General features: G+C 44.6%; 1 protein-coding gene across 1 annotated transcript in view; it reads left to right on the top strand.

Moving 5' to 3' along the window:
- The window catches only part of LOC115188702 (sperm-associated antigen 17), a 42,119-nt gene that overhangs the window by 17,038 nt on the left and 293 nt on the right, over window positions 1–24,788 (top strand). Inside the window, exons 15-45 of the mRNA XM_029747427.1 lie at window positions 2,422–2,561; window positions 2,712–2,866; window positions 3,062–3,255; window positions 3,428–3,498; window positions 3,608–3,838; window positions 4,119–4,233; window positions 4,412–4,630; window positions 4,788–4,975; window positions 5,153–5,264; window positions 5,574–5,740; window positions 5,936–6,077; window positions 7,714–7,931; window positions 8,104–8,251; window positions 12,483–12,640; window positions 13,029–13,226; window positions 13,622–13,797; window positions 13,954–14,084; window positions 14,642–14,775; window positions 15,012–15,194; window positions 16,823–16,936; window positions 18,531–18,579; window positions 18,711–18,795; window positions 20,888–20,941; window positions 21,053–21,155; window positions 21,466–21,559; window positions 21,694–21,786; window positions 22,719–22,879; window positions 23,581–23,762; window positions 23,954–24,014; window positions 24,170–24,317; window positions 24,606–24,679. Coding sequence (XP_029603287.1) covers window positions 2,422–2,561; window positions 2,712–2,866; window positions 3,062–3,255; window positions 3,428–3,498; window positions 3,608–3,838; window positions 4,119–4,233; window positions 4,412–4,630; window positions 4,788–4,975; window positions 5,153–5,264; window positions 5,574–5,740; window positions 5,936–6,077; window positions 7,714–7,931; window positions 8,104–8,251; window positions 12,483–12,640; window positions 13,029–13,226; window positions 13,622–13,797; window positions 13,954–14,084; window positions 14,642–14,775; window positions 15,012–15,194; window positions 16,823–16,936; window positions 18,531–18,579; window positions 18,711–18,795; window positions 20,888–20,941; window positions 21,053–21,155; window positions 21,466–21,559; window positions 21,694–21,786; window positions 22,719–22,879; window positions 23,581–23,762; window positions 23,954–24,014; window positions 24,170–24,317; window positions 24,606–24,679 — 4,298 coding nt within the window. The remainder of the gene's footprint in view (window positions 1–2,421; window positions 2,562–2,711; window positions 2,867–3,061; window positions 3,256–3,427; window positions 3,499–3,607; window positions 3,839–4,118; window positions 4,234–4,411; window positions 4,631–4,787; window positions 4,976–5,152; window positions 5,265–5,573; window positions 5,741–5,935; window positions 6,078–7,713; window positions 7,932–8,103; window positions 8,252–12,482; window positions 12,641–13,028; window positions 13,227–13,621; window positions 13,798–13,953; window positions 14,085–14,641; window positions 14,776–15,011; window positions 15,195–16,822; window positions 16,937–18,530; window positions 18,580–18,710; window positions 18,796–20,887; window positions 20,942–21,052; window positions 21,156–21,465; window positions 21,560–21,693; window positions 21,787–22,718; window positions 22,880–23,580; window positions 23,763–23,953; window positions 24,015–24,169; window positions 24,318–24,605; window positions 24,680–24,788) is intronic.

Here is a 24,788-nt window from a genome sequence, read left to right as displayed (position 1 = left end):
CCAGATTAATTGTCAGATTCAACAGAAGATCTCTTTGTTTCTTGGGACCTAGGACAAGCATCTCTGTTTTGTCCGAGTTTAAAAGTAGAAAATTTGCAGCCATCCACTTCCTTATGTCTGAAACACAGGCTTCTAGCGAGGGCAATTTTGGGGCTTCACCATGTTTCATTGAAATGTACAGCTGTATGTCGTCCGCATAGCAGTGAAATTTAACATTATGTTTTCGAATGACATCCCCAAGAGGTAAAATATATAGTGAAAACAATAGTGGTCCTAGAACGGAACCTTGAGGAACACCGAAATTTACAATTGATTTGTCAGAGGACGAACCATTCACAGAGACAAACTGATATCTTTCCGACAGATAAGATCTAAACCAGGCCAGAACTTGTCCATGTAGACCAATTTGGGTTTCCAATCTCTCCAAAAGAATGTGGTGATCGATGGTATCAAAAGCGGCACTAAGATCTAGGAGCATGAGGACAGATGCAGAGCCTCGGTCTGACGTCATTAAAAGGTCATTTACCACCTTCACAAGTGCAGTCTCAGTGCTATGATGGGGTCTAAAACCAGACTGAAGCGTTTCGTATACATTGTTTGTCTTCAGGAAGGCAGTGAGTTGCTGCGCAACAACTTTTTCTAAAATTTTTGAGAGGAATGGAAGATTCGATATAGGCCGATAGTTTTTTATAATTTCTGGGTCAAGATTCGGCTTTTTCAAGAGAGGCTTTATTACTGCCACTTTTAGTGAGCTTGGTACACATCCGGTGGATAGAGAGCCGTTTATTATGTTCAACATAGGAGGGCCAAGCACAGGAAGCAGCTCTTTCAGTAGTTTAGTTGGAATAGGGTCCAGTATGCAGCTTGAGGGTTTGGAGGCCATGATTATTTTCATCATTATGTCAAGAGATATAGTACTAAAACACTTTAGTATCTCCCTTGATCCTAGGTCCTGGCAGAGTTGTGCAGACTCAGGACAATGGAGCCCTGGAGGAATACCCAGATTTAAAGAGGAGTCCGTAATTTGCTTTCTAATGATCATGATCTTTTCCTCAAAGAAGTTCATAAATTTATTACTGCTGAAGTGAAAGCCATCCTCCATTTGCGAATGCTGCTTTTTAGTTAGCTTTGCGACAGTGTCAAAAAGACATTTCGGATTGTTCTTATTTTCCTCAATTAAGTTGGAAAAATAGGATGATCGTGCAGCAGTGAGGGCTCTTCGATACTGCACGGTACTGTCTTTCCAAGCTAGTCGGAAGACTTCCAGTTTAGTGTGGCGCCATTTCCGTTCCAATTTTCTGGAAGCTTGCTTCAGAGCTCGTGTATTTTCTGTATACCAGGGAGCTAGTTTCTTATGACAGATGTTTTTAATTTTTAGGGGTGCAACTGCATCTAGGGTATTGCGCAAGGTTAAATTGAGTTCCTCGGTTAGGTGGTTAACTGATTCTTGTCCTCTGACGTCCTTGGGTAGGCAGAGGGAGTCTGGAAGGGCATCAAGGAATATTTGGGTTGTCTGAGAATTTATAGCACGACTTTTAATCTTCCTTGGTTGGGGTCTGAGCAGATTATTTGTTGCAATTGTAAACGCAATAAAATGGTGGTCCGATAATCCAGGATTATGAGGAAAAACATTAAGATCCACAACATTTATTCCATGGGACAAAACTAGGTCCAGAGTATGACTGTGGCAGTGAGTAGGTCCAGAGACATGTTGGACAAAACCCACTGAGTCGATGATGGCTCCGAAAGCCTTTTGGAGTGGGTCTGTGGACTTTTCCATGTGAATGTTAAAGTCACCAAAAATTAGAATATTATCTGCTATGACTACAAGATCCGATAGGAATTCAGGGAACTCAGTAAGGAACACTGCATATGGCCCAGGAGGCCTGTAAACAGTAGCTATAAAAAGTGATTGAGTAGGCTGCATAGATTTCATGACTAGAAGCTCAAAAGACGAAAACGTCATTGTTTTTTTTTTTGTAAATTGAAATTTGCTATCGTAAATGTTAGCAACACCTCCGCCTTTGCCGGATGCACGGGGGGTATGGTCACTAGTGTAACCAGGGGGTGAGGCCTCATTTAACACAGTAAATTCATCAGGCTTAAGCCATGTTTCAGTCAGGCCAATCACATCAAGATTATGATCAGTGATTAGTTCATTGACTATAACTGCCTTGGAAGTGAGGGATCTAACATTAAGTACCAGATGTGTTGGTCTGAATCCAGACTAGTCTACTACCAGATGTGTTGGTCTGAATCCAGACTAGTCTACTACCAGATGTGTTGGTCTGATAGCCGTAGAGTTGTCAAGACAACACCAACAGATCTGCAACCAGGCTGTTGTTGATGATCTGATATATCTCATTGTTCCTCTCTTTGTATCTTTGACGTAATAACTAATGAAACATGTTTCCTCTACAGTTAAAGCGTTCCACCACCAGGATGAATCAGAGGAGAGTTTGTCTGATGTAGTAGATGTGACTGAAATCCAGAGAAGCCGGATGCGATCGCTCAGTGACTGGCACTATACTGAGCACCACAATGCCAATGTCTTTCCCCAGGTCAACATGAATCAATACTCACATTTATTGTAGCTATTTGCCTTCTGATTTCTGGCTCCTTTTTGCGACCATGTGTGATCATTAGGGAACACACAGAGTAGGGAAACAACCACAACATGATCTTGTAACCCCCCTGTTGTCTTGCTGTAGATTCTCCAGTCTGCCTCTCAGTCCTACCGCTGCATGGACACCTTCTGTGGTAGTCTGGACAACACCCTGTTCATCGTCTGTCACAATCCCATGAGCCCTCAACGCCAGTGCAAGGAATTATGGGACATGGCCCTCCACACCAACGTCAGGTTCAGGTACAGCTGTTAAAAACAATATATAGCAAATTTCACATTAGTTGTTTAACAGTTGGATATATATTTTCTTCAAACCCATTTTGTTGATTTATTTTTGTGTTACAAAACGATAAAAGCACAGAGTACATTAGACTCTGTTTAGGATTGTATTTATTAAAATCCGAACGCTTTCCACCGTTCCCTCTCTGTCGTCAGGAAGTACCTTGAGCACGTGGCCAACTCTATATCTGACTGGACCAAGGAGGAGGAGGTGAAGTGGCTAGCTCTGCAGGCCAAGAGAGAGGCAGAGAAGCTGAGAGTGCCCACCCCTTCTGACTCCTCAGAGAAAGGCAGGACAGAGTCGGCTAAGGGCACCAAGAAGGGCACTGTCTCACCAAAACACACTGCAAGTAAGGAAGCCAAATATCAGTCAAAATAGGCTGAAATCCATTGGTATAACATAAATACTCATTAACATGGATACATAAATGAGGATAGAGTAAAAACATCAAAGCACTCAGAGTAGTAGTCACAGTGCTACAGCCCCTGTGATGTAAACGTTGTGTCTCTGTGTACCTGAAGCCTCCCAAGCCAAGTCTCCTGTCCAAGAGGACGGTCCTCCAGACCAGTACATCAGAGAAGACTCGCTCAAAGTAACGGACTCTGTCTTGCTGTCTTCCACCCCGTTTCATCAGTATCTTTAATACATTCTGATAGAATGATTCTATCTGTGATGTTCTGTACAAACTCATCTCTCTCCAGGCGTGGAAGATAGAGCAGGACAGACAGAAGGAGGAGGAACAGGTGAAGAAAGCTAAGAAAGATAAAGGAGGGAAGGGAGCGGAGCGCGCCGACTCGTCCAAGGAGAACAAGAAAACAACCCCCTCCAGCACTAAGAAGAGCAGGGAGGACATGAGCAAGACCCCTGACCTGGCTGTGGGGACCCCTGGAGAACAGAGAGCAAAGCTGCAGTCGCCCACCGACGTCTTCACTGTGAGTCTATAAACACACTTTAAAGGCAAAATACGGCATTCCACCTTCATAATGAGATCATTCTGTGGTTGTAGACTGGAGATATGGTGATATAGTCCCAGCAGATACTAGATAGATCATGTTTTACTGTGCTGTTATGGCATGGTGCCTTTCATGCAAAAAGTATCTGCTGCAACAATATCAACAGAATGCTGACCTTTTAAAAAATGTTAAATACTGTGTGTGTGTGTGTGTGTGTGTGTGTGCGTGTGTGTGCGCGTGTGTGTGTGCGCGTGTGAAGGGATTCACTGGCTACAGCATGGAGGGGCAGCTGATCCAGGTCTCAGGCCAGGTCCACTCCCTATACCCCTCTGACGGAGGCCACATCCAGGTGGAGACCATCCACTTTGTCCAGGGTGAACACACACACACCACTATTACGATACACACTTTCGCTCTCTTTTATTCACACGTTGATTCTCTAAGGCTGCGTTTACACAGGCAGCCCAATTCTGATGTTTTTTTCCCCACTAATTGGTCTTTTGACCAATCAGATCAGCTCTGAAAAAGATCTGATTCCAGTTCTGTTTCCAGGGTCGACGTTCATCAAGGTGTGTGTGATAAAGGACAAGCATCATTTCTACAGCCACATCACCCAGCCAAACAGACACCAGGAGGAGAGCCCAAAGTACACGGTCCCCATGGAGACACAGAGTCCCACCAACAAGAGTGTTAGGCTGGGCTCCTTCTCAGCTGTGCTGGACAGCGGCATCCACCTCTCCTACAGCCACTACGGCCCAACAGGGGAGCAGGGTGAACACCTTACACTGATGCTGTCTATTTCTCTGTCATTAAACCACTTGGTGTACTGTTCCTGTTATGGGGACCTAGTATGGTTCCTATGTTGTGTGTGGTGATGTCTAGCTTTAAGGTGACTCCGGTAACAGTCTGGTTGTTGACGTGTCTGTAGGTGAGATGCAGGCTGGTCAAGACTCTGATCTGGTCATGCCCACAGACTCCAGTCTCTCCCCCGTCCCCTCGACCCTCCTCTCCTCCTCATTGTCCCGGAAGAAACTCAACTCCTCCCACAGCGCCAAGGGGGCGCAGCCGTCCAGAGAGACCAACAAGTCTCCAACACACAGAGAGGAAGAGGAACAGGTGGATCCATACTATCGACCGTCACCAACAGATACATTTAGTTTCCACAGCATCTGTTCAGTTGTAGTGTTTTGTTGTTGATAATGTTATATCATTGATATCAGTATTACAACGGTATGTTCTCGTCATCTATGTTCTTTCTGTTGACGTACCTGCTGTCTGTTATTCCCCTGCCAGACCAGAGAGTGTGTGGGTCAGGCTGCATTATCTGGCAGTGCTCCGTTCCAGAGACTAAACCTCTCTACCCCCAGTGGTCTGCTGCTGCAGTTCCTCAGTGATGATACAGACGGTCAGTGTGTGTTTGTGTGTCCAGACAGTGTATGTGTGTGTCCAGACAGTGTATGTGTGTGTCCAGACAGTGTGTGTGTGTCCAGACAGTGTGTGTGTGTGTCCAGACAGTGTATGTGTGTGTCCAGACAGTGTATGTGTAACTGTAGTTTTGGTTACTGTAGGCAGTACTCCAGACAGTGTATGTGTAACTGTAGTTTTGGTTACTGTAGGCAGTACTCCAGACAGTGTATGTGTGTAACTGTAGTTTTGGTTACTGTAGGCAGTACTCCAGACAGTGTATGTGTAACTGTAGTTTTGGTTACTGTAGGCAGTACTCCAGAGGGGCAGGGTCTGTTGGTGAGACAGAGTTTCCCCCTACACTGCAGTGACAGTAGGGAGCCTCACCTCACAGACCCATCGTTACACAGTGAGCTGTCTAGGGTCATCACTGGTCAGGGCACCGTGGTCAAGTACATGAGAGACGGATCAACACAGGTACTGGCAAACACAATACACACACACACACACACACACACAACACAACACAACACAACACAACACAACACAACACAACACAACACAACACAACACAACACAACACAACACAACACAACACAACACAACACAACACAACACAACACAACACAACACAACACAACACACACACAGCTCTTCCCTGTCTCTGTGTAGGTGCTGTTTGCAGACGGTTCAGTCAGCAGCAGTACAGACTCAGGACCCGTCATCTCATCTCCTCCAGAACCCCCTGCTAAGGAGGAAGAGGTAGTGAAGGAGACTCCGATACCAGAGAGAAAAGACAGCAAGGACAAGAAGGGTAGTCACATCTCTAACAAATCATATGGACCTTGATTTAGATCCTTTGGTCTTTTATACAGAACTAGTCAAAACCTACTCATTCCAAGGGTTTTTCTTTATTTTTACTATTTTCTACATTGTAGAATAATAGTGAAGACATCACAACTATGAAATAACACATATGGAATCATGTAGTAACCAAAAAAGTGTTAAACAGATAAAAATATATTTTCTATTTAAGATTCTTCAAAGTAGCCACCCTTTTCCTTGATGACAGCTTTGAACACTCTTGGCATTCTCTCAACCAGGTTCATGAGGTAGTCACCTGCAATGCATTTCAATTAACAGGTGTGCCTTGTTAAAAGTTAATTTGTGGAATTTCTTTCCTTAATGCATTTGAGCCAATCAGTTGTGTTGTGACAAGGTAGGGGTGGTATACAGAAGATAGCCCTATTTGGTAAAAGACCAAGTTCATATTATGACAAGAACAGCTCAAATAAGCAAAGAGAAACGACAGTCCATCATTACTTTAAGACATGAAGGTCAGTCAATACGGAACATTTCAAAAACTTTGAAAGTTTCTTCAAGTGCAGTCACAAAAACCATCAAGCGCTATGATGAAACTGGCTATCATGAGGACCACCACATGAAAGGAAGACCCAGAGTTACTTCTGCTGTAGGATAAGTTCCTTAGAGTTACCAGCCACCACTAAAGGACACCCATAAGAAGAAGAGACTTGCTTGGGCCAAGAAACATGAGCAAGGGACATTCGACCTGCGGAAATCTGTCCTTTGGTCTGGAGTCGAAATTTGACATTTTTGGTTCCAACCGCCGTGTCTTTGTGAGATGTAGAGTAGGTGAACGGATGATCTCCGCATGTGTGGTTCCCACCGTGAAGCATGGAGGAGGAGGTGTGATGGTGTGGGGGTGCTTTGCTGGTGACACTGTCTGTGATTTATTTAGAATTCAAGGCACACTTAACCAGCATGGCTACCACAGCATTCTGCAGCGATACACCATCCCATCTGGTTTGTATTTAGTGGGACTATCATTTGTTTTTCAACAGGACAATGACCCAACACACCTCCAGGCTGTGTAAGGGCTATTTGACAAAGGAGAGTGATGGAGTGCTGCATCAGATGACCTGGCCTCCACAATCACCCGACCTCAAACCAATTGAGATGGTTTGGGATGAGTTGGACTGCAGAGTGAAGGAAAAGCAGCCAACAAGTGCTCTGCATATGTGGGAACTCCTTCAAGACTCTTGGAAAATAATTCCTCATGAAGCTGGTTGAGAGAATGCCAAGAGTGTGCAAAGCTGTCATCAAGGCAAAGGGTGGCTACTTTGAAGAATCTAAAATATGAAATATATTTTGATTTGTTTAACACTTTTTTGGTTACTACATGATTCCATATGTGTTATTTCATAGTTTTGATGTCTTCACTATTATTCTACAATAGTAAAAATAAACCAAACCCTGGAAAATGTAGGTGTGTCCAAACTTTAGGCTGGTACTGTATATTTGATTTGTCTTCCTATTATACTTTTACTGTGTCAGTCTGAAATCTATTGGCTTCACAACCTTTTGTGTTGTTGAATATCAGTGCTTGAGAAAGACAAAGGGGAGATGAGGAGTTATGTGTGTGTGGGCAGGTAAGCTGGGTTCCAAGCAGAGCCTGGGGGCTGACCAGAGTCAGAGTGACCCAGAGCCCAGGGAGGAGCAGAGGTCGTCAGGCCAGACCCAGGGCAGACAGGGGGTCTGTTGGGTCACCACCAGCCCCTCCGGACACAGAGTGGCCACCATGGGGGACCAGACCACAGACCCTGGCCCGGTCCTGGCCTTCAGAGCCACAGACCCTGTCAGCCAAACTGTGAGCATCCGAACCAGCAACGTGGTTGTTAATAACATATTTTAGTTTTCTCATGACTTTTGCAAAAGTCCCAAATGGTTGACCAGCTGATACTCTGAAGGTGTCAACATTTTGACTTCCTACACATGTGATATGTAAAAGTAGCTCTTCTGCCTTGTCTCTGTGTGAGCAGGTTGTTATCACGCGGGAGGACAAGGTGATGTCTGTGCTGGACAGAGACGGGACGGTGATCGTCGACCATGCAGACGGAACCAGGATCACTACCCTGTACCAGGAGAGAGAGGCTCTCAGTGGCTGGTCCCAGGAACACATTAACACAGGTACCCAACACCCCTAACTCTAACCCTGTACCAGGAGAGAGAGGCTCTCAGTGGCTGGTCCCAGGAACACATTAACACAGGTACCCAACACCCCTAACCCTAACTCTAACCCTGTACCAGGAGAGAGAGGCTCTCAGTGGCTGGTCCCAGGAACACATTAACACAGGTACCCAACACCCCTAACCCTAACTCTAACCCTGTACCAGGAGAGAGAGGCTCTCAGTGGCTGGTCCCAGGAACACATTAACACAGGTACCCAACACCCCTAACCCTAACTCTAACCCTGTACCAGGAGAGAGAGGCTCTCAGTGGCTGGTCCCAGGAACACATTAACACAGGTTAAAGGCTATACTACTAACTGCTAAATGATCTGATACAGGTTAAAGGCTATACTACTAACTGCTACCTGATCTGATACTGGTCTGATCGGGGTGGCAGGTAGCCTAGTGGTTAGAGCCTAGTGGTTAGAGCCTAGTGGTTAGAGCCTAGTGGTTAGAGCCTAGTGGTTAGAGCCTAGTGGTTAGAGCCTAGTGGTTAGAGCCTAGTGGTTAGAGCCTAGTGGTTAGAGCGTTGGACTTGTAACCGAAAGGTTGCAAGATCGAATCCCCGAGCTGACAAGGTATAAATCTGTCATTTTGCCCCTGAACAAGGCAGTTAACCCACTGTTCCTAGACCGTCATTGTAAATAAGAATTTGTTCTTAACTGACTTGCCTAGTTAAATAAAGGTAAAATCATTATTTTTTAAAATACAGATTAAAGGCTATACTACTAACTGCTACCTGGTCTGATACAGGTTAAAGGCTATACTACTAACTGCTACCTGGTCTGATACAGGTTAAAGGCTATACTACTAAATGCTACCTGGTCTGATACAGGTTAAAGGCTATACTACTAACTGCTATCTGGTCTGATACAGGTTAAAGGCTATACTACTAAATGCTACCTGGTCTGATACAGGTTAAAGGCTATACTACTAACTTCTACCTGGTCTGATACAGGTTAAAGGCTAAACTACTAACTGCTACCTGGTCTGATACAGGTTAAAGGCTATACTACTAACTTCTACCTGGTCTGATACAGGTTAAAGGCTATACTACTAACTGCTACTTGGTCTGATACAGGTTAAAGGCTATACTACTAACTGCTACTTGGTCTGATACAGGTTAAAGGCTATACTACTAACTGCTACCTGGTCTGATACAGGTTAAAGGCTATACTACTAACTGCTACCTGGTCTGATACAGGTTAAAGGCTGTACTACTAACTGCTATCTGGTCTGATACAGGTTAAAGGCTATACTACTAACTGCTACCTGGTCTGATACAGGTTAAAGGCTATACTACTAACTGCTACCTGGTCTGATACAGGTTAAAGGCTATACTACTAACTGCTACCTGGTCTGATACAGGTTAAAGGCTATACTACTAACTGCTGCCTGGTCTGATACAGGTTAAAGGCTATACTACTAACTTCTACCTGGTCTGATACAGGTTAAAGGCTAAACTACTAACTGCTACCTGGTCTGATACAGGTTAAAGGCTATACTGCTACCTGGTCTGATACAGGTTAAAGGCTATACTACTAACTGCTACTTGGTCTGATACAGGTTAAAGGCTATACTACTAACTGCTACCTGGTCTGATACAGGTTAAAGGCTATACTACTAACTGCTACCAGGTCTGATACAGGTTAAAGGCTATACTGCTACCTGGTCTGATACAGGTTAAAGGCTATACTACTAACTGCTACCTGGTCTGATACAGGTTAAAGGCTATACTACTAACTGCTACCTGGTCTGATACAGGTTAAAGGCTATACTACTAACTGCTACCTGGTCTGATACAGGTTAAAGGCTATACTACTAACTGCTGCCTGGTCTGATACAGGTTAAAGGCTATACTACTAACTTCTACCTGGTCTGATACAGGTTAAAGGCTAAACTACTAACTGCTACCTGGTCTGATACAGGTTAAAGGCTATACTGCTACCTGGTCTGATACAGGTTAAAGGCTATACTACTAACTGCTACTTGGTCTGATACAGGTTAAAGGCTATACTACTAACTGCTACCTGGTCTGATACAGGTTAAAGGCTATACTACTAACTGCTACCAGGTCTGATACAGGTTAAAGGCTATACTGCTACCTGGTCTGATACAGGTTAAAGGCTATACTACTAACTGCTACCTGGTCTGATACAGGTTAAAGGCTATACTACTAACTGCTACCTGGTCTGATACAGGTTAAAGGCTATACTACTAACTGCTACCTGGTCTGATACAGGTTAAAGGCTATACTACTAACTGCTACCTGGTCTGATACAGGTTAAAGGCTATACTACTAACTGCTACCTGGTCTGATACAGGTTAAAGGCTATACTACTAACTGCTACCTGGTCTGATACAGGTTAAAGGCTATACTACTAACTGCTACCTGGTCTGATACAGGTTAAAGGCTATACTACTAACTGCTACCTGGTCTGATACAGGTTAAAGGCTATACTACTAACTGCTACCTGGTCTGATACAGGTTAAAGGCTATACTACTAACTGCTACTTGGTCTGATACAGGTTAAAGGCTGTACTACTAACTGCTACCTGGTCTGATACAGGTTAAAGGCTATACTACTAACTGCTACTTGGTCTGATACAGGTTAAAGGCTATACTACTAACTGCTACCTGGTCTGATACAGGTTAAAGGCTATACTACTAACTGCTACCTGGTCTGATACAGGTTAAAGGCTATACTACTAACTGCTATCTGGTCTGATACAGGTTAAAGGCTATACTACTAACTGCTACCTGGTCTGATACAGGTTAAAGGCTATACTACTAACTGCTACCTGGTCTGATACAGGTTAAAGGCTATACTACTAACTGCTACCTGGTCTGATACAGGTTAAAGGCTGTACTACTAACTGCTACCAGGTCTGATACAGGTTAAAGGCTATACTACTAACTGCTACCTGGTCTGATACAGGTTAAAGGCTAAACTACTAACTGCTACCTGGTCTGATACAGGTTAAAGGCTATACTGCTACCTGGTCTGATACAGGTTAAAGGCTATACTACTAACTGCTACTTGGTCTGATACAGGTTAAAGGCTATACTACTAACTGCTACCTGGTCTGATACAGGTTAAAGGCTATACTACTAACTGCTACCAGGTCTGATACAGGTTAAAGGCTATACTGCTACCTGGTCTGATACAGGTTAAAGGCTATACTACTAACTGCTACCTGGTCTGATACAGGTTAAAGGCTATACTACTAACTGCTACCTGGTCTGATACAGGTTAAAGGCTATACTACTAACTGCTACCTGGTCTGATACAGGTTAAAGGCTATACTACTAACTGCTACCTGGTCTGATACAGGTTAAAGGCTATACTACTAACTGCTACCTGGTCTGATACAGGTTAAAGGCTATACTACTAACTGCTACCTGGTCTGATACAGGTTAAAGGCTATACTACTAACTGCTACCTGGTCTGATACAGGTTAAAGGCTATACTACTAACTGCTACCTGGTCTGATACAGGTTAAAGGCTATACTACTAACTGCTACCTGGTCTGATACAGGTTAAAGGCTATACTACTAACTGCTACTTGGTCTGATACAGGTTAAAGGCTGTACTACTAACTGCTACCTGGTCTGATACAGGTTAAAGGCTATACTACTAACTGCTACTTGGTCTGATACAGGTTAAAGGCTATACTACTAACTGCTACCTGGTCTGATACAGGTTAAAGGCTATACTACTAACTGCTACCTGGTCTGATACAGGTTAAAGGCTATACTACTAACTGCTATCTGGTCTGATACAGGTTAAAGGCTATACTACTAACTGCTACCTGGTCTGATACAGGTTAAAGGCTATACTACTAACTGCTACCTGGTCTGATACAGGTTAAAGGCTATACTACTAACTGCTACCTGGTCTGATACAGGTTAAAGGCTGTACTACTAACTGCTACCAGGTCTGATACAGGTTAAAGGCTATACTACTAACTTCTACCTGGTCTGATACAGGTTAAAGGCTATACTACTAACTGCTACCTGGTCTGATACATTAGTAGTGTGTGTTACCAGGACAAAGACAACACTGTGTGTAGGAAGGATGGTTCATGGTGTGATAATGTCTACGTTGTGTTACCAGGGGAGAGGTCCAGCAGCAGTGTGTGTAGGAAGGATGGTTCATGGTGTGATAATGTCTACGTTGTGTTACCAGGGGAGAGGTCCAGCAGCGGTGTCTGTCATAAGGAGAAGGTGGTGATGGTGGAGCGGCTGGGGTTTGCCACGGTAACCATGTTCGGCGAGGACAGGTCCTGCAACGTGTTCTTTGGAGACGGGAGCGTCGTCACTGCCACCTGCAACGGAGCGTACCAAGTAAGAGAAACCGGGGGTGAATGTTAAAGCCCCTCCTCCATTCCTCCCGTTGTCTTCCCACCTCCTTCTCATAACGTGGAGAGCATCGGAGGATTTGATTTGATTTTATTTGGATCTCTTTTAGTCCCCATTTGGACTAATCTTCCAAGAGTCCTTAAATATTCAAATACAATTTATATACGAACACATTTTCACATATAACACACTATTACAAACATACATAATATACTAACGTAATAAACCAATAAATAATCAATCTAAAAAATATTAATTCTTCATCTACTGGAGGAGAAGATCCAAGCTTCCTTTCATGTGTCTACCAAATGACTGTGTTCTGAGGTGCTATATTCATTCTAGGTGACTGTCCGTGTCCCCGTGTGCCCTCTAGGTGTACCCGTCCAGTGTAGGTCTGCTGTTCATCAACCAGGACGGTAGCTGTGTGTACACGTCACACCCTGAACACAGCCCAACCCTGAGTCTGGCCAGCTGGAGTCCCAGAGAGCAGCCAGGCAGCTACAGGATGAATCACACCTCCACCTCAGAGACACTGTGTGAGGTCACAGACCACCACGGGAACCTCTTCCAGGTGGGTCGGCTCTGAACACCTCCCATATGACACCCCTGTTCCCTTCTTATAGCCTGGTCCCAGATCTGTTTGTGTTGTCTTGCCATTTGGCTTGACGATGACCATAGGAGTTGGCAAGACAGCACAAACAGAACTGGGACCAGGGCATAAGGCGCTGACCATAACTTGTGCACTATATAAGGAATAGGGTGAGATTCCAGACAGTTTATTTTCCCATCAGGCCAAATATTCTGAGGATTATCGTACGATACACTGAACTCTGCAAGCCCCGGGAATTTTCATTTTGAAAACTTGTTTGACAAAGTGAATTAGGAAATATCACTGTAGGATTCCTAGGGCATGTGTAGGGCATGGTGGAGTTATAGTGACAGTGTATAAAATGGTCCTGTGTGGAGGTGATGAAGGATGGTCAGGCATCAGTGGAGATCTCTGGCCCTCTGGACAGCAGAGTGGAGGAGGAGGAGATGGAGGAGGAGGAGATGGAGGAGGAGGAGATGGAGGAGAAGGGAGGGCTTCCAGAAGAGAGAGAGCTGGCCAAGCATCCTTTTGGACGTAAAGTCCACATTCCCAGGTAGGCTTCAGTAACTCTGCTCCTCATCTGTACACTGTCACCCCTTTTTCACTCCAATGTCCCCCAGTTAGGCACCTTTTAACCCTTTTAGTGTTCCAGCTGGGCTGAAGCATGATGGGTACTCTCTCATTCTCTATATCCATAATAAACGTCCAGGTTGTTCATGGCCCATGAGGATGGTTCAGGCACAGAGCTGCTGTTCTCTCAGACAGTAGAGGAACGTCTGTATGAGGACTACTCTGACCCTGCTGTCGCCCTGCTTAAAGAACCCCTCCCTGTCCTGCAGGGTAGGATTCCATTCATTACTCTACCTCCATAGACCTGTGTTTCCTCCTTGTTTACCCATAGACACGTCTGTGGTCTCCTCCCTGTCCTGCAGGGTAGGATTCCATTCATTACTCTACCTCCATAGACCTGTGTTTCCTCCTTGTTTACCCATAGACACGTCTGTGGTCTCCTTCCTGTCCTGCAGGGTAGGATTCCATTCATTACTCTACCTCCATAGACCTGTGTTTCCTCCTTGTTTACCCATAGACACGTCTGTGGTCTCCTCCCTGTCCTGCAGGGTAGGATTCCATTCATTACTCTACCTCCATAGACCTGTGTTTCCTCCTTGTTTACCCATAGACACGTCTGTGGTCTCCTTCCTGTCCTGCAGGGTAGGATTCCATTCATTACTCTACCTCCATAGACCTGTGTTTCCTCCTTGTTTACCCATAGACACGTCTGTGGTCTCCTTCCTGTCCTGCAGGGTAGGATTCCATTCATTACTCTACCTCCATAGACCTGTGTTTCCTCCTTGTTTACCCATAGACACGTCTGTGGTCTCCTTCCTGTCCTGCAGGTGTGCTGGGTATAACGGTGCTGAGACCCTCTCGTCAGGACGTGTGGTCCAGATGGGTCATCCAGAAACAAAACAAGGACATCATCCCCACCAACCTCAAGTCCCGTCGCTGGGACAACTTCCCCTCAGTAGAGGTAGACTGAGAAAATCAAATAAAAAATACAGTTGAAATAGACGCATAAAGTATTAGTAAATCATGCTAGTTTTCACTTGTACTTGAATTTAAGGTAATTTTATACATAGTCAAAACACACTTTAGTCATAGGGTTTGATGATTTTGATGCCTTAAAATGTAAATAAATAAATAATAAACTACTTTATTCCCTAAAAAAAATATTCTTTAAACATCTACTGTAAACCCCCCCCCCAGAGGAAGACGCCAGGTCCTCCATTCGGGACCACCCTGGGCCGGGGTCTGACCCTGAGAGAGAAGCCTGTTTCTGAGGCCTGCAGGCCCGTGCTGAGCTGTCCTGATACCCTGGAGGTCCGACAGCTGCTCCAGTACCAGCCAGTCAGCAGACAGGTCCGCAGGACTCTGGAGACTCGCCTCAAGGTACAGCACTGTAGCTCATCTCACTGTCCTGTGTGTATTCTTTAAGGCAGTCTCCATTAAAGCAGTCTTAACCCAGTGTACAAGCAGATACAGTCCAATGTCTGACCATAATAATAATCAGCATTTGGTGGGTGCTTATATTTGTCCTATTTCACACATATACCAGTGTGTATTATACGCATGTGTGAATTGGAAATCTGTTTTGTTGCATATCCCAACTCCCCCTGAGACAATTAGGGTTAAGTGCCTTACTCAAGGGCACACCGCCAGATTTTTTTGTCACCTTGTCAGCTCAGGGATTTGAACCAGAGAACTTTCAGTTACTGGCCCAATGCACTAACTGCTAGGCTACCTTAATATAGATGTTCCATCACAACATGCATGTGTTTGGTATGCGGTGTAATCTGTACCTGGTCCTGTCTCAACATGTGGTCCTCCTCCTGTACCTGGTCCTCCTCCTGTACCTGGTCATGTCTCAACATGTGGTCCTCCTCCTGTACCTGGTCCTGTCTCAACATGTGGTCCTCCTCCTGTACCTGGTCATGTCTCAACATGTGGTCCTCCTCCTGTACCTGGTCCTCCTCCTGTACCTGGTCCTGTCTCAACATGTGGTCCTCCTCCTGTACCTGGTCCTGTCTCAACATGTGGTCCTCCTCCTCCTGTACCTGGTCCTCCTCCTGTACCTGGTCCTCCTCCTGTACCTGGTCCTGTCTCAACATGTGGTCCTCCTCCTGTATCTGGTCCTCCTCCTGTACCTGGTCCTGTCTCAACATGTGGTCCTCCTCCTCCTGTACCTGGTCCTCCTCCTGTACCTGGTCCTGTCTCAACATGTGGTCCTCCTGTACCTGGTCCTCCTCCTGTACCTGGTCCTGTCTCAACATGTGGTCCTCCTCCTCCTGTACCTGGTCCTCCACCTGTACCTGGTCCTGTCTTAACATGTGGTCCTCCTCCTGTACCTGGTCCTCCTCCTGTACCTGGTCCTGTCTCAACATGTGGTCCTCCTCATGTACCTGGTCCTGTCTCAACATGTGGTCCTCCTCCTGTACCTGGTCCTCCTCCTGTACCTGGTCATGTCTCAACATGTGGTCCTCCTCCTGTACCTGGTCCTGTCTCAACATGTGGTCCTCCTCCTGTACCTGGTCCTGTCTCAACATGTGGTCCTCCTCCTGTACCTGGTCCTCCTCCTGTACCTGGTCATGTCTCAACATGTGGTCCTCCTCCTGTACCTGGTCCTGTCTCAACATGTGGTCCTCCTCCTGTACCTGGTCCTGTCTCAACATGTGGTCCTCCTCCTCCTGTACCTGGTCCTCCTCCTGTACCTGGTCCTGTCTCAACATGTGGTCCTCCTCCTCCTGTACCTGGTCCTCCTCCTGTACCTGGTCCTGTCTCAACATGTGGTCCTCCTCCTGTACCTGGTCCTCCTCCTGTACCTGGTCCTGTCTCAACATGTGGTCCTTCTCCTGTACCTGGTCCTGTCTCAACATGTGGTCCTCCTCCTCCTGTACCTGGTCCTCCTCCTGTACCTGGTCCTGTCTCAACATGTGGTCCTCCTCCTGTACCTGGTCCTCCTCCTGTACCTGGTCCTGTCTCAACATGTGGTCCTCCTCCTCTTGTTACTGGTATTGTAGGAGTACATGGAGCAGGTTGTCCAGAGAGAGAACCTGACAGAGAAGATGCAGCTGAATGACCCTCGTACTGAGGAGGAGAAGATCCACGCTGCTGACCTGCTCAAACTGGTCCTGGTCAGTCAGTACACACACACACACACACACACACACACACACACACACACACACACACACACACACACACACACACACACACACACACACACACACACACACACACACACACACATACACCCACACACATACACACGTACTGAGGAGGAGAAGATCCACGCTGCTGACCTGCTCAAACTGGTCCTGGTCAGTCAGTACACACACACACATACAAACACATACAAACACACACACACAAGCACACACACACATACACACACAAACACACACACACACACACATACAAACACACACACACACACACACAAACAGACATACAAACACACACACACAAACACACACACACATACACACACATACACACACAAACACACACACACACATACGTACTGAGGAGGAGAAGGTCGATGCTGCTGACCTGATCAAATTTGCCCGAATTACTCAGGTGATCTAGTATTCTGTTACTCAGGTGCTGTAGTATTGTGTTACTCAGGTGATGTAGTATTCTGTTACTCAGGTGATATAGTATTCTGTTACCCAGGTGCTGTAGTATTGTGTTACTCAGGTGCTGTAGTATTCTGTTACTCAGGTGCTGTAGTATTCTGTTACTCAGGTGCTGTAGTATTGTGTTACTCAGGTGCTGTAGTATTGTGTTACTCAGGTGATGTAGTATTCTGTTACCCAGGTGCTGTAGTATTCTGTTACCCAGGTGCTGTAGTATTGTGTTACTCAGGTGTTGTAGTATTGTGTTACTCAGGTGCTGTAGTATTGTTTTACTCAGGTGCTGTAGTATTCTGTTACTCAGGTGCTGTAGTATTGTGTTACTCAGGTGCTGTAGTATTGTGTTACTCAGGTGATGTAGTATTCTGTTACTCGGGTGCTGCAGTATTGTGTTACTCAGGTGCTGTAGTATTGTGTTACTCAGGTGCTGTAGTATTGTGTTACTCAGGTGCTGTAGTATTGTGTTACTCAGGTGATGTAGTATTCTGTTACTCGGGTGCTGCAGTATTGTGTTACTCAGGTGCTGTAGTATTGTGTTACTCAGGTGCTGTAGTATTGTGTTACTCAGGTGCTGTAGTATTGTGTTACTCAGGTGATGTAGTATTCTGTTACTCGGGTGCTGCAGTATTGTGTTACTCAGGTGCTGTAGTATTGTGTTACTCAGGTGCTGTAGTATTCTGTTACTCAGGTGCTGTAGTATTTTGTTACTCAGGTGCTGTAGTATTGTGTTTCTCAGGTGCTGTAGTATTGTGTTACTCAGGTGCTGTAGTATTGTGTTACTCAGGTGCTGTAGTATTGTGTTACTCAGATGCTGTAGTATTCTGTTACTCAGGTGCTGTAGTATTGTGTTACTCAGGTGCTGTAGTATTCTGTTACTCAGGTGCTGTAGTATTCTGTTACTCAGGTGCTGTAGTATTCTGTTACTCAGGTGCTGTAGTATTCTGTTACTCAGGTGCTGTAGTATTGTGTTACTCAGATGCTGTAGTATTCTGTTACTCAGGTGCTGTAGTATTGTGTTACTCAGGTGCTGTAGTATTCTGTTACTCAGGTGCTGTAGTATTGTGTATCACTATGTGCATTTTTTCTTCCTCAGTCACTTCCAGAGTCAGAGCACCCCACTATAGAGAACAGAATCTGCCCCGGTAAGTCCTTCATTTTGGCTTGGCACTTTTATGGGGCTTGGAGATTATTTCCTAGCTGTAGCAATGGATTGGATAAGGGAAAAGAAATGGTGAGTTGAGTAGGGAGTGTGTTTGTGTTTGTTCCACCTCAGTGGATGCAGCCACCCTGTACATCCAGGCAGTGAAGACTCCAGCCCTGCAGACTGAGGCCTCGCTCTCAGAGAAAGACACAGACAGGTGGGTCAGAACTAGCCTGGTCCTAGATCAGTATCAGAACTAGCCTGGTCCTAGATCAGTATCATAACTAGCCTGGTCCTAGATCAGTATCATAACTAGCCTGGTCCTAGATCAGTATCATAACTAGCCTGGTCCTAGATCAGTATCATAACTAGCCTGGTCCTAGATCAGTATCATAACTAACCTGGTCCTAGATCAGTATCAGAACTAGCCTGGTCCTAGATCAGTATCATAACTAGCCTGGTCCTAGATCAGTATCATAACTAGCCTGGTCCTAGATCAGTATCATAACTAGCCTGGTCCTAGATCAGTATCATAACTAACCTGGTCCTAGATCAGTATCATAACTAGCCTGGTCCTAGATCAGTATCAGAACTAGCCTGGTCCTAGATCAGTATCATAACTAGCCTGGTCCTAGATCAGTATCATAACTAGCCTGGTCCTAGATCAGTATCATAACTAGCCTGGTCCTAGATCAGTATCATAACTAACCTGGTCCTAGATCAGTATCATAACTTGATCTGTATCATAACTAGATCAGTATCATAACTTGATCTATATAATAACTAGATCTATATAATAACTAGATCTGTATAATAACTAGATCTGTATAATAACTAGATCTGTTTAATAACTAGATCTATATAATAACTAGATCTGTATAATAACTAGATCTGTTTAATAACTAGATCTGTACAATAACTAGATCTGTTTAATAACTAGATCTGTATAATAACTAGATCAGTATCATAACAAGATCAGTATCATAACTAGATCTATATAATAACTAGATCTGAATCATAATTAGATCAGTATTATAACTAGATCTGTTTAATAACTAGATCTGTTTAATAACTAGATCTGTATAATAACTAGATCTATATAATAACTAGATCTATATAATAACTAGATCAGTATCATAACTAGATCTGTTTAATAACTTGATCTGTATAATAACTACATCAGTATCATAACTAGATCTGTATCATAACTAGATCTGTATCATAACTAGATCTGCATAATAACTAGATCTATATCATAGCTAACCTGATCCTAGATCTGTATCATAACTAGATCTGTATCATAACTAACCTGACCTTAGATCTGTATCATAACTAGATCAGTATCAGAACTAGCCTGATCCTAGATCTGTATCATAACTAACCTGACCTTAGATCTGTATCATAACTAGCCTGATCCTAGATCTCTATCATAACTAGATCTGTATCATAACTAACCTGATCCTAGATCTCTATCATAACTAGATCTGTATCATAACTAACCTGATCCTAGATCTGTATCATAACTAGATCTGTATCATAACTAACCTGATCCTAGATCTGTATCATAACTAGATCAGTATCATAACTAGATCTGTATCATAACTAGCCTGATCCTAGATCTGTATCATAACTAGATCTGTATCATAACTAACTTGATCCTAGATCTGTATCATAAATAGATCTGTATCGTAACTAGCCTGATCCTAGATCAGTATCATAACTAGATCTGTATCATAACTAACCTGACCTTAGATCTGTATCATAACTAGATCTGTATCATAACTAACCTGACCTTAGATCTGTATCATAACTAGATCTGTATCATTACTAGATCTGTATCATAACTAGCCTGATCCTAGATCTGTATCATAACTAGATCTGTATCATAACTAACCTGATCCTAGATCAGTATCATAACTAGATCTGTATCATAACTAACCTGATCCTAGATCAGTATCATAACTAGATCTGTATCATAACTAGCCTGATCCTAGATCTCTATCATAACTAGATCTGTATCATAACTAACCTGACCTTAGATCTGCATCATAACTAACCTGATCCTAGATCAGTATCATAACTAGATCTGTATTATAACTAACCTGATCCTAGATCTGTATCCTAACTAGATCTGTATTATAACTAACCTGACCTTAGATCTGTAGGACATCTTTCTCATGCGTCTCTTATTAGTAGCTATCTTATTTTTCCCTGTACTAATGGGTTTAGTTAAGCTATGAACATAAATATCTACAGCTTTGAACCTTTTCCATTATCTTATCATCATATTCCAATCTCCTGTTTTACAGCTTCAGTGAAGAGGCACAGGAAACTATGTGGAAGAGCAGAATAGAGCAACACAGGTAACTAACAAACTGCTCTGTATTTATAGAGCTGACATAGTGGACATTCACATATTTTCCCAGGAATATTTAAGCTATTAATGAATGTTTTAATGTTGCTGTACTGTTCAGACAGGAGCTGGACCAGGAGAAGATTTACAGAGAGGCTCTAAGAAACAGAATCATTCCTCCTTATTTCCACTCAGAGAAAGGAGCAGGTTTTGAGTACTCGGAGGTGACATAGCTTTCTCATCAATGGATTGTATTCAGCACAGCTACGTAATGCCTGTTAACAGTTCCATTAGATTCATTAATACGCGTCCATTGTCCCACAGCCCAGCCAGTCAATTTATAAACTTAATCTCAACTGGAAAAAAGCATCTAGACAATATTTCCCAATGCTACTAGCCTAGCATTTGGTTTGGTACAGAGGGGGTTAATATAAGCTTCACTATGTGCCTCTCCAACCTGTGCAACATATTGCAGATGGTATTCAGCTCAGCTACTGTACGTATATAAAACAACTATCTGGGGTTTCCTGTCAGGTCCCTGATATGAGAGCTCTGTCTCAGGACCTTCCTCCATTCCCCAAGACTCCCAACTCCCAGAACTACCTCGAGGATGCCCCTCGAGAGACAGGTTAAAGCTAGGCTACATTTATAACAATACTAATGATATTGATTATACAGTATTGAAGCATTGTGTAATTTTGTCCTTCATTGAGAAAGTGACCCTGTTTGGCATGTTATTTGTTTTTGTGTGTGTTCTTGAAGCAGCCCAGCGACCTTTGAACCCCACGCCCTCTCACGCAGCAGGAAGTGATGCGCTGCCTAGGAGACCCACCAACCCCACCCCTCAAACTGCAGGTCTGCTCAGTACACGACTTAGACTTGGGTTAGTGTTAGGGTATGAGTGGCGAAAACTAGTCTTACTGGGGTTCGAGTCATAACGAAAAAAACATTACAGACAAATGACTTTACAATTTACATCAATTTAAAAACCTTAATGTGTGTGTGCGTGTGTGTGTTTGTGCATCTATCAGTTACACATACATGTCAGTACATACACACAACAAGTATGTATGTACTGCGGCGTTGTGCCGTGAGGTATTGCTTTATTAGTTTTTCTGGATCTGTGGACTTTGAAAAGATACCTGGTGGCATGTCTGGTAGGCAGGGTTCGCACAAGGTGCTTGAATTTGTTCTGGACCTGGGGACTTTGAAAATACCCCTGGTGGCATGTCTGGTAGGCAGGGTTTACACAAGGTGCTTGAATTTGTTCTGGACCTGGGGACTTTGAAAAGACCCCTGGTGGCATGTCTGGTAGGCAGGGTTCGCACAAGATGCTTGAATTTGTTCTGGACCTGGGGACTTTGAAAATACCCCTGGTGGCATGTCTGGTAGGCAGGGTTCGCACAAGGTGCTTGAATTTGTTCTGGACCTGGGGACTTTGAAAAGACCCCTGGTGGCATGTCTGGTAGGCAGGGTTTGCACAAGGTGCTTGAATGTGGCACTCTGAAATTCAAGTACTGGTATACCTTGAAAATCAGACATTTACTCAAGTTGGTACTTGAAAAGTTGTCCCACCTAGCCATCTTAAGATGAATGCACTAACTGGAAGTGGCTCTGGATAAGAGCGTCTGCTAAATGACTAACATGCCAAATAGCATTCTATTTGGTCAAACACCATTTTCCCAACAGTTTGCAGACACCTACTGTTAATAAATCAGTCATCTCATCATGGTCTTGTATCTGTTACTCTGCTACTGATATCTAGATCTGTGTGTGTTCTCCTGTAGGGGACAGCTCTCATGGTGTCTCTACAGTGAAGCAGCAGCATGGTGGTGGTATTGAGCCTGGCAGTACCCAGGTGGACGTGGCAGGGAACCCACGCAGACACAGAGTCAAGCTGCCAGCCTCCATCCTCAGCTCCAAACCCTTCAGCGTGCCCAACCAGCAGGTAACACACACACACACACACACACACACACACACACACACACACACACACACACACACACACACACACACACACACACACACACACACACACACACACACACACACACACACACACACACACACACACACACACACACACACACACACGCGCGCGCATAGAGGCACGCACAGAGGCACGCACACAGGTGCACACACTAGTGTTCCTCACCCACCCAGTGAGAGTTGCATATGTCGATTGAGGAAATGTTTGTGACTGTAGGTGTGAATGTTGTGAATTGATTGTGGGCTGGGGGACATATGGGAAGTGTGTGACTGGGGCCTAGATATAATCTGTGGAAGATCTGAGCTCTAGGCCATTGAAATTTAAAGGGCAATGTTCATGGAGACTGCATTCCTGGGAAACGCTGCATATGTCGGCTCAGTCGGAAATGACCTTTCAAATTTCAGTGGCGCTATAACGCGGATCTACCGCGTTGTAGCCCTGGGTCTTCTGGACGCCACAAGACGGTGTTATATCCTGCTGAGCTAAAGCCTAGGCTGTAGCCCAGGGAGCTAACACGAGTCTTCTGGTACAAGGTTAATACAATGAACCACGTCGGTTAACACTAATGTATCTGTCCTGTCAGTTCAATAAGTCATAGCTTACTGAGCTAGAGCCTAGGCATTACCATGGGGACCTAACACGAGTCTGGCTGTCAGTTCCTGTGTGTAGAGGAGCCGGTGAGGAGGAAGGTGAAGACTGTGTCTGTGACGGGGGGGCAGCAGCTCGCCCCACGGGGGTTTGAGCTCCTCCCAGCAGAGGTCCAGTTTGGGACCCTAAAGGAGGGCTGCACCTATAGCGTCCCCGTGCTCATGAAGAACGTGGGCTTCCACACCTGCAGGTCAGACCAGACACCTACATAGATAGAAATAGATCCATGAACAATTAGTATGGCTGTTTGTGGACATGTCTGTCAAAGATGGTGGTGCAGTGAAAATGACAAGGTTTAAGGTCTTGGTTGTCGTCAGGGTGTGTTCTTCTCCGTCTATGTTCTGGTAAGTTCAGCGACTGTTCTGTGTTGTGGTACTTTAGGTTCAGTGTGAAACAGCCGTCCCCTGGTACTGGAATCAGAGTCATCTACACCCCTGGACCTGTGAGTTCTACTGAGCAGAGTGATAGTTACCGTTGGCAGCTTTATTCAATACACAAACTGAACATTTCCCATTGTTTTCTTTGAGGATGTTTTAGATTCATACATTTCACTTCACTTCCTGATATGACTAAATTGACCCCTGACCTTTGCTGCAGGTGGCTGCTGGGATGAAGACTGAGCTTCAGGTGGAGCTGTATGCCATGACTATAGGTCTGGAGGAGTCTGCAGAGGGAGAGGTCTACATCTCACACCACATCCACATCAAGACTGAGACTGAGATCTTCTACCTGCCTGTCTTAGCTAATATCCTTCTCAAATGGCTTTTAGTCCCACTTTATTTGGATAGTCCTCTACGGATAACTTCCTAGGGTTATCAATATTTACTATAGAGTTGGTAGCCTCGGTGATGTTTTCATTGTGCAGTGAGAGATCTTACACTAGTGGTGTAATGGTTATGGTTATATGGCATGGTTATAGAATAGCTCAATGAGGACATGATTGGTTTTTACAGAGTTAATGGCAAAGGTCAAAGTTTCTCTCAGTGAAAGCAGCGATGGTCTCTGTTGTCCCCTCCTTAACGAGGGGTCTCACCCATCCTCCCCGAGCGTATGTATGACACCAGGACCAAGGATCATACCAACGGGCTCCAGAAAGGGGTCTCCAAGGTCCGCCTCATCTCCTCTCCCCCCTCAGTCAGACGTGGAGTGGTCCTCCCTCGCAGACCTCTTCTCTCCACCACTGATTAGTGATTTACAGTATCTGAACACTCTCTAG

Source organism: Salmo trutta, unplaced genomic scaffold (assembly GCF_901001165.1).
Source record: "Salmo trutta unplaced genomic scaffold, fSalTru1.1, whole genome shotgun sequence".
Lineage (NCBI taxonomy): Eukaryota > Metazoa > Chordata > Actinopteri > Salmoniformes > Salmonidae > Salmo > Salmo trutta.
The sequence above is the reverse complement of the archived record's forward strand: the minus strand, read 5'-3'. Positions and strand labels throughout refer to the sequence as shown.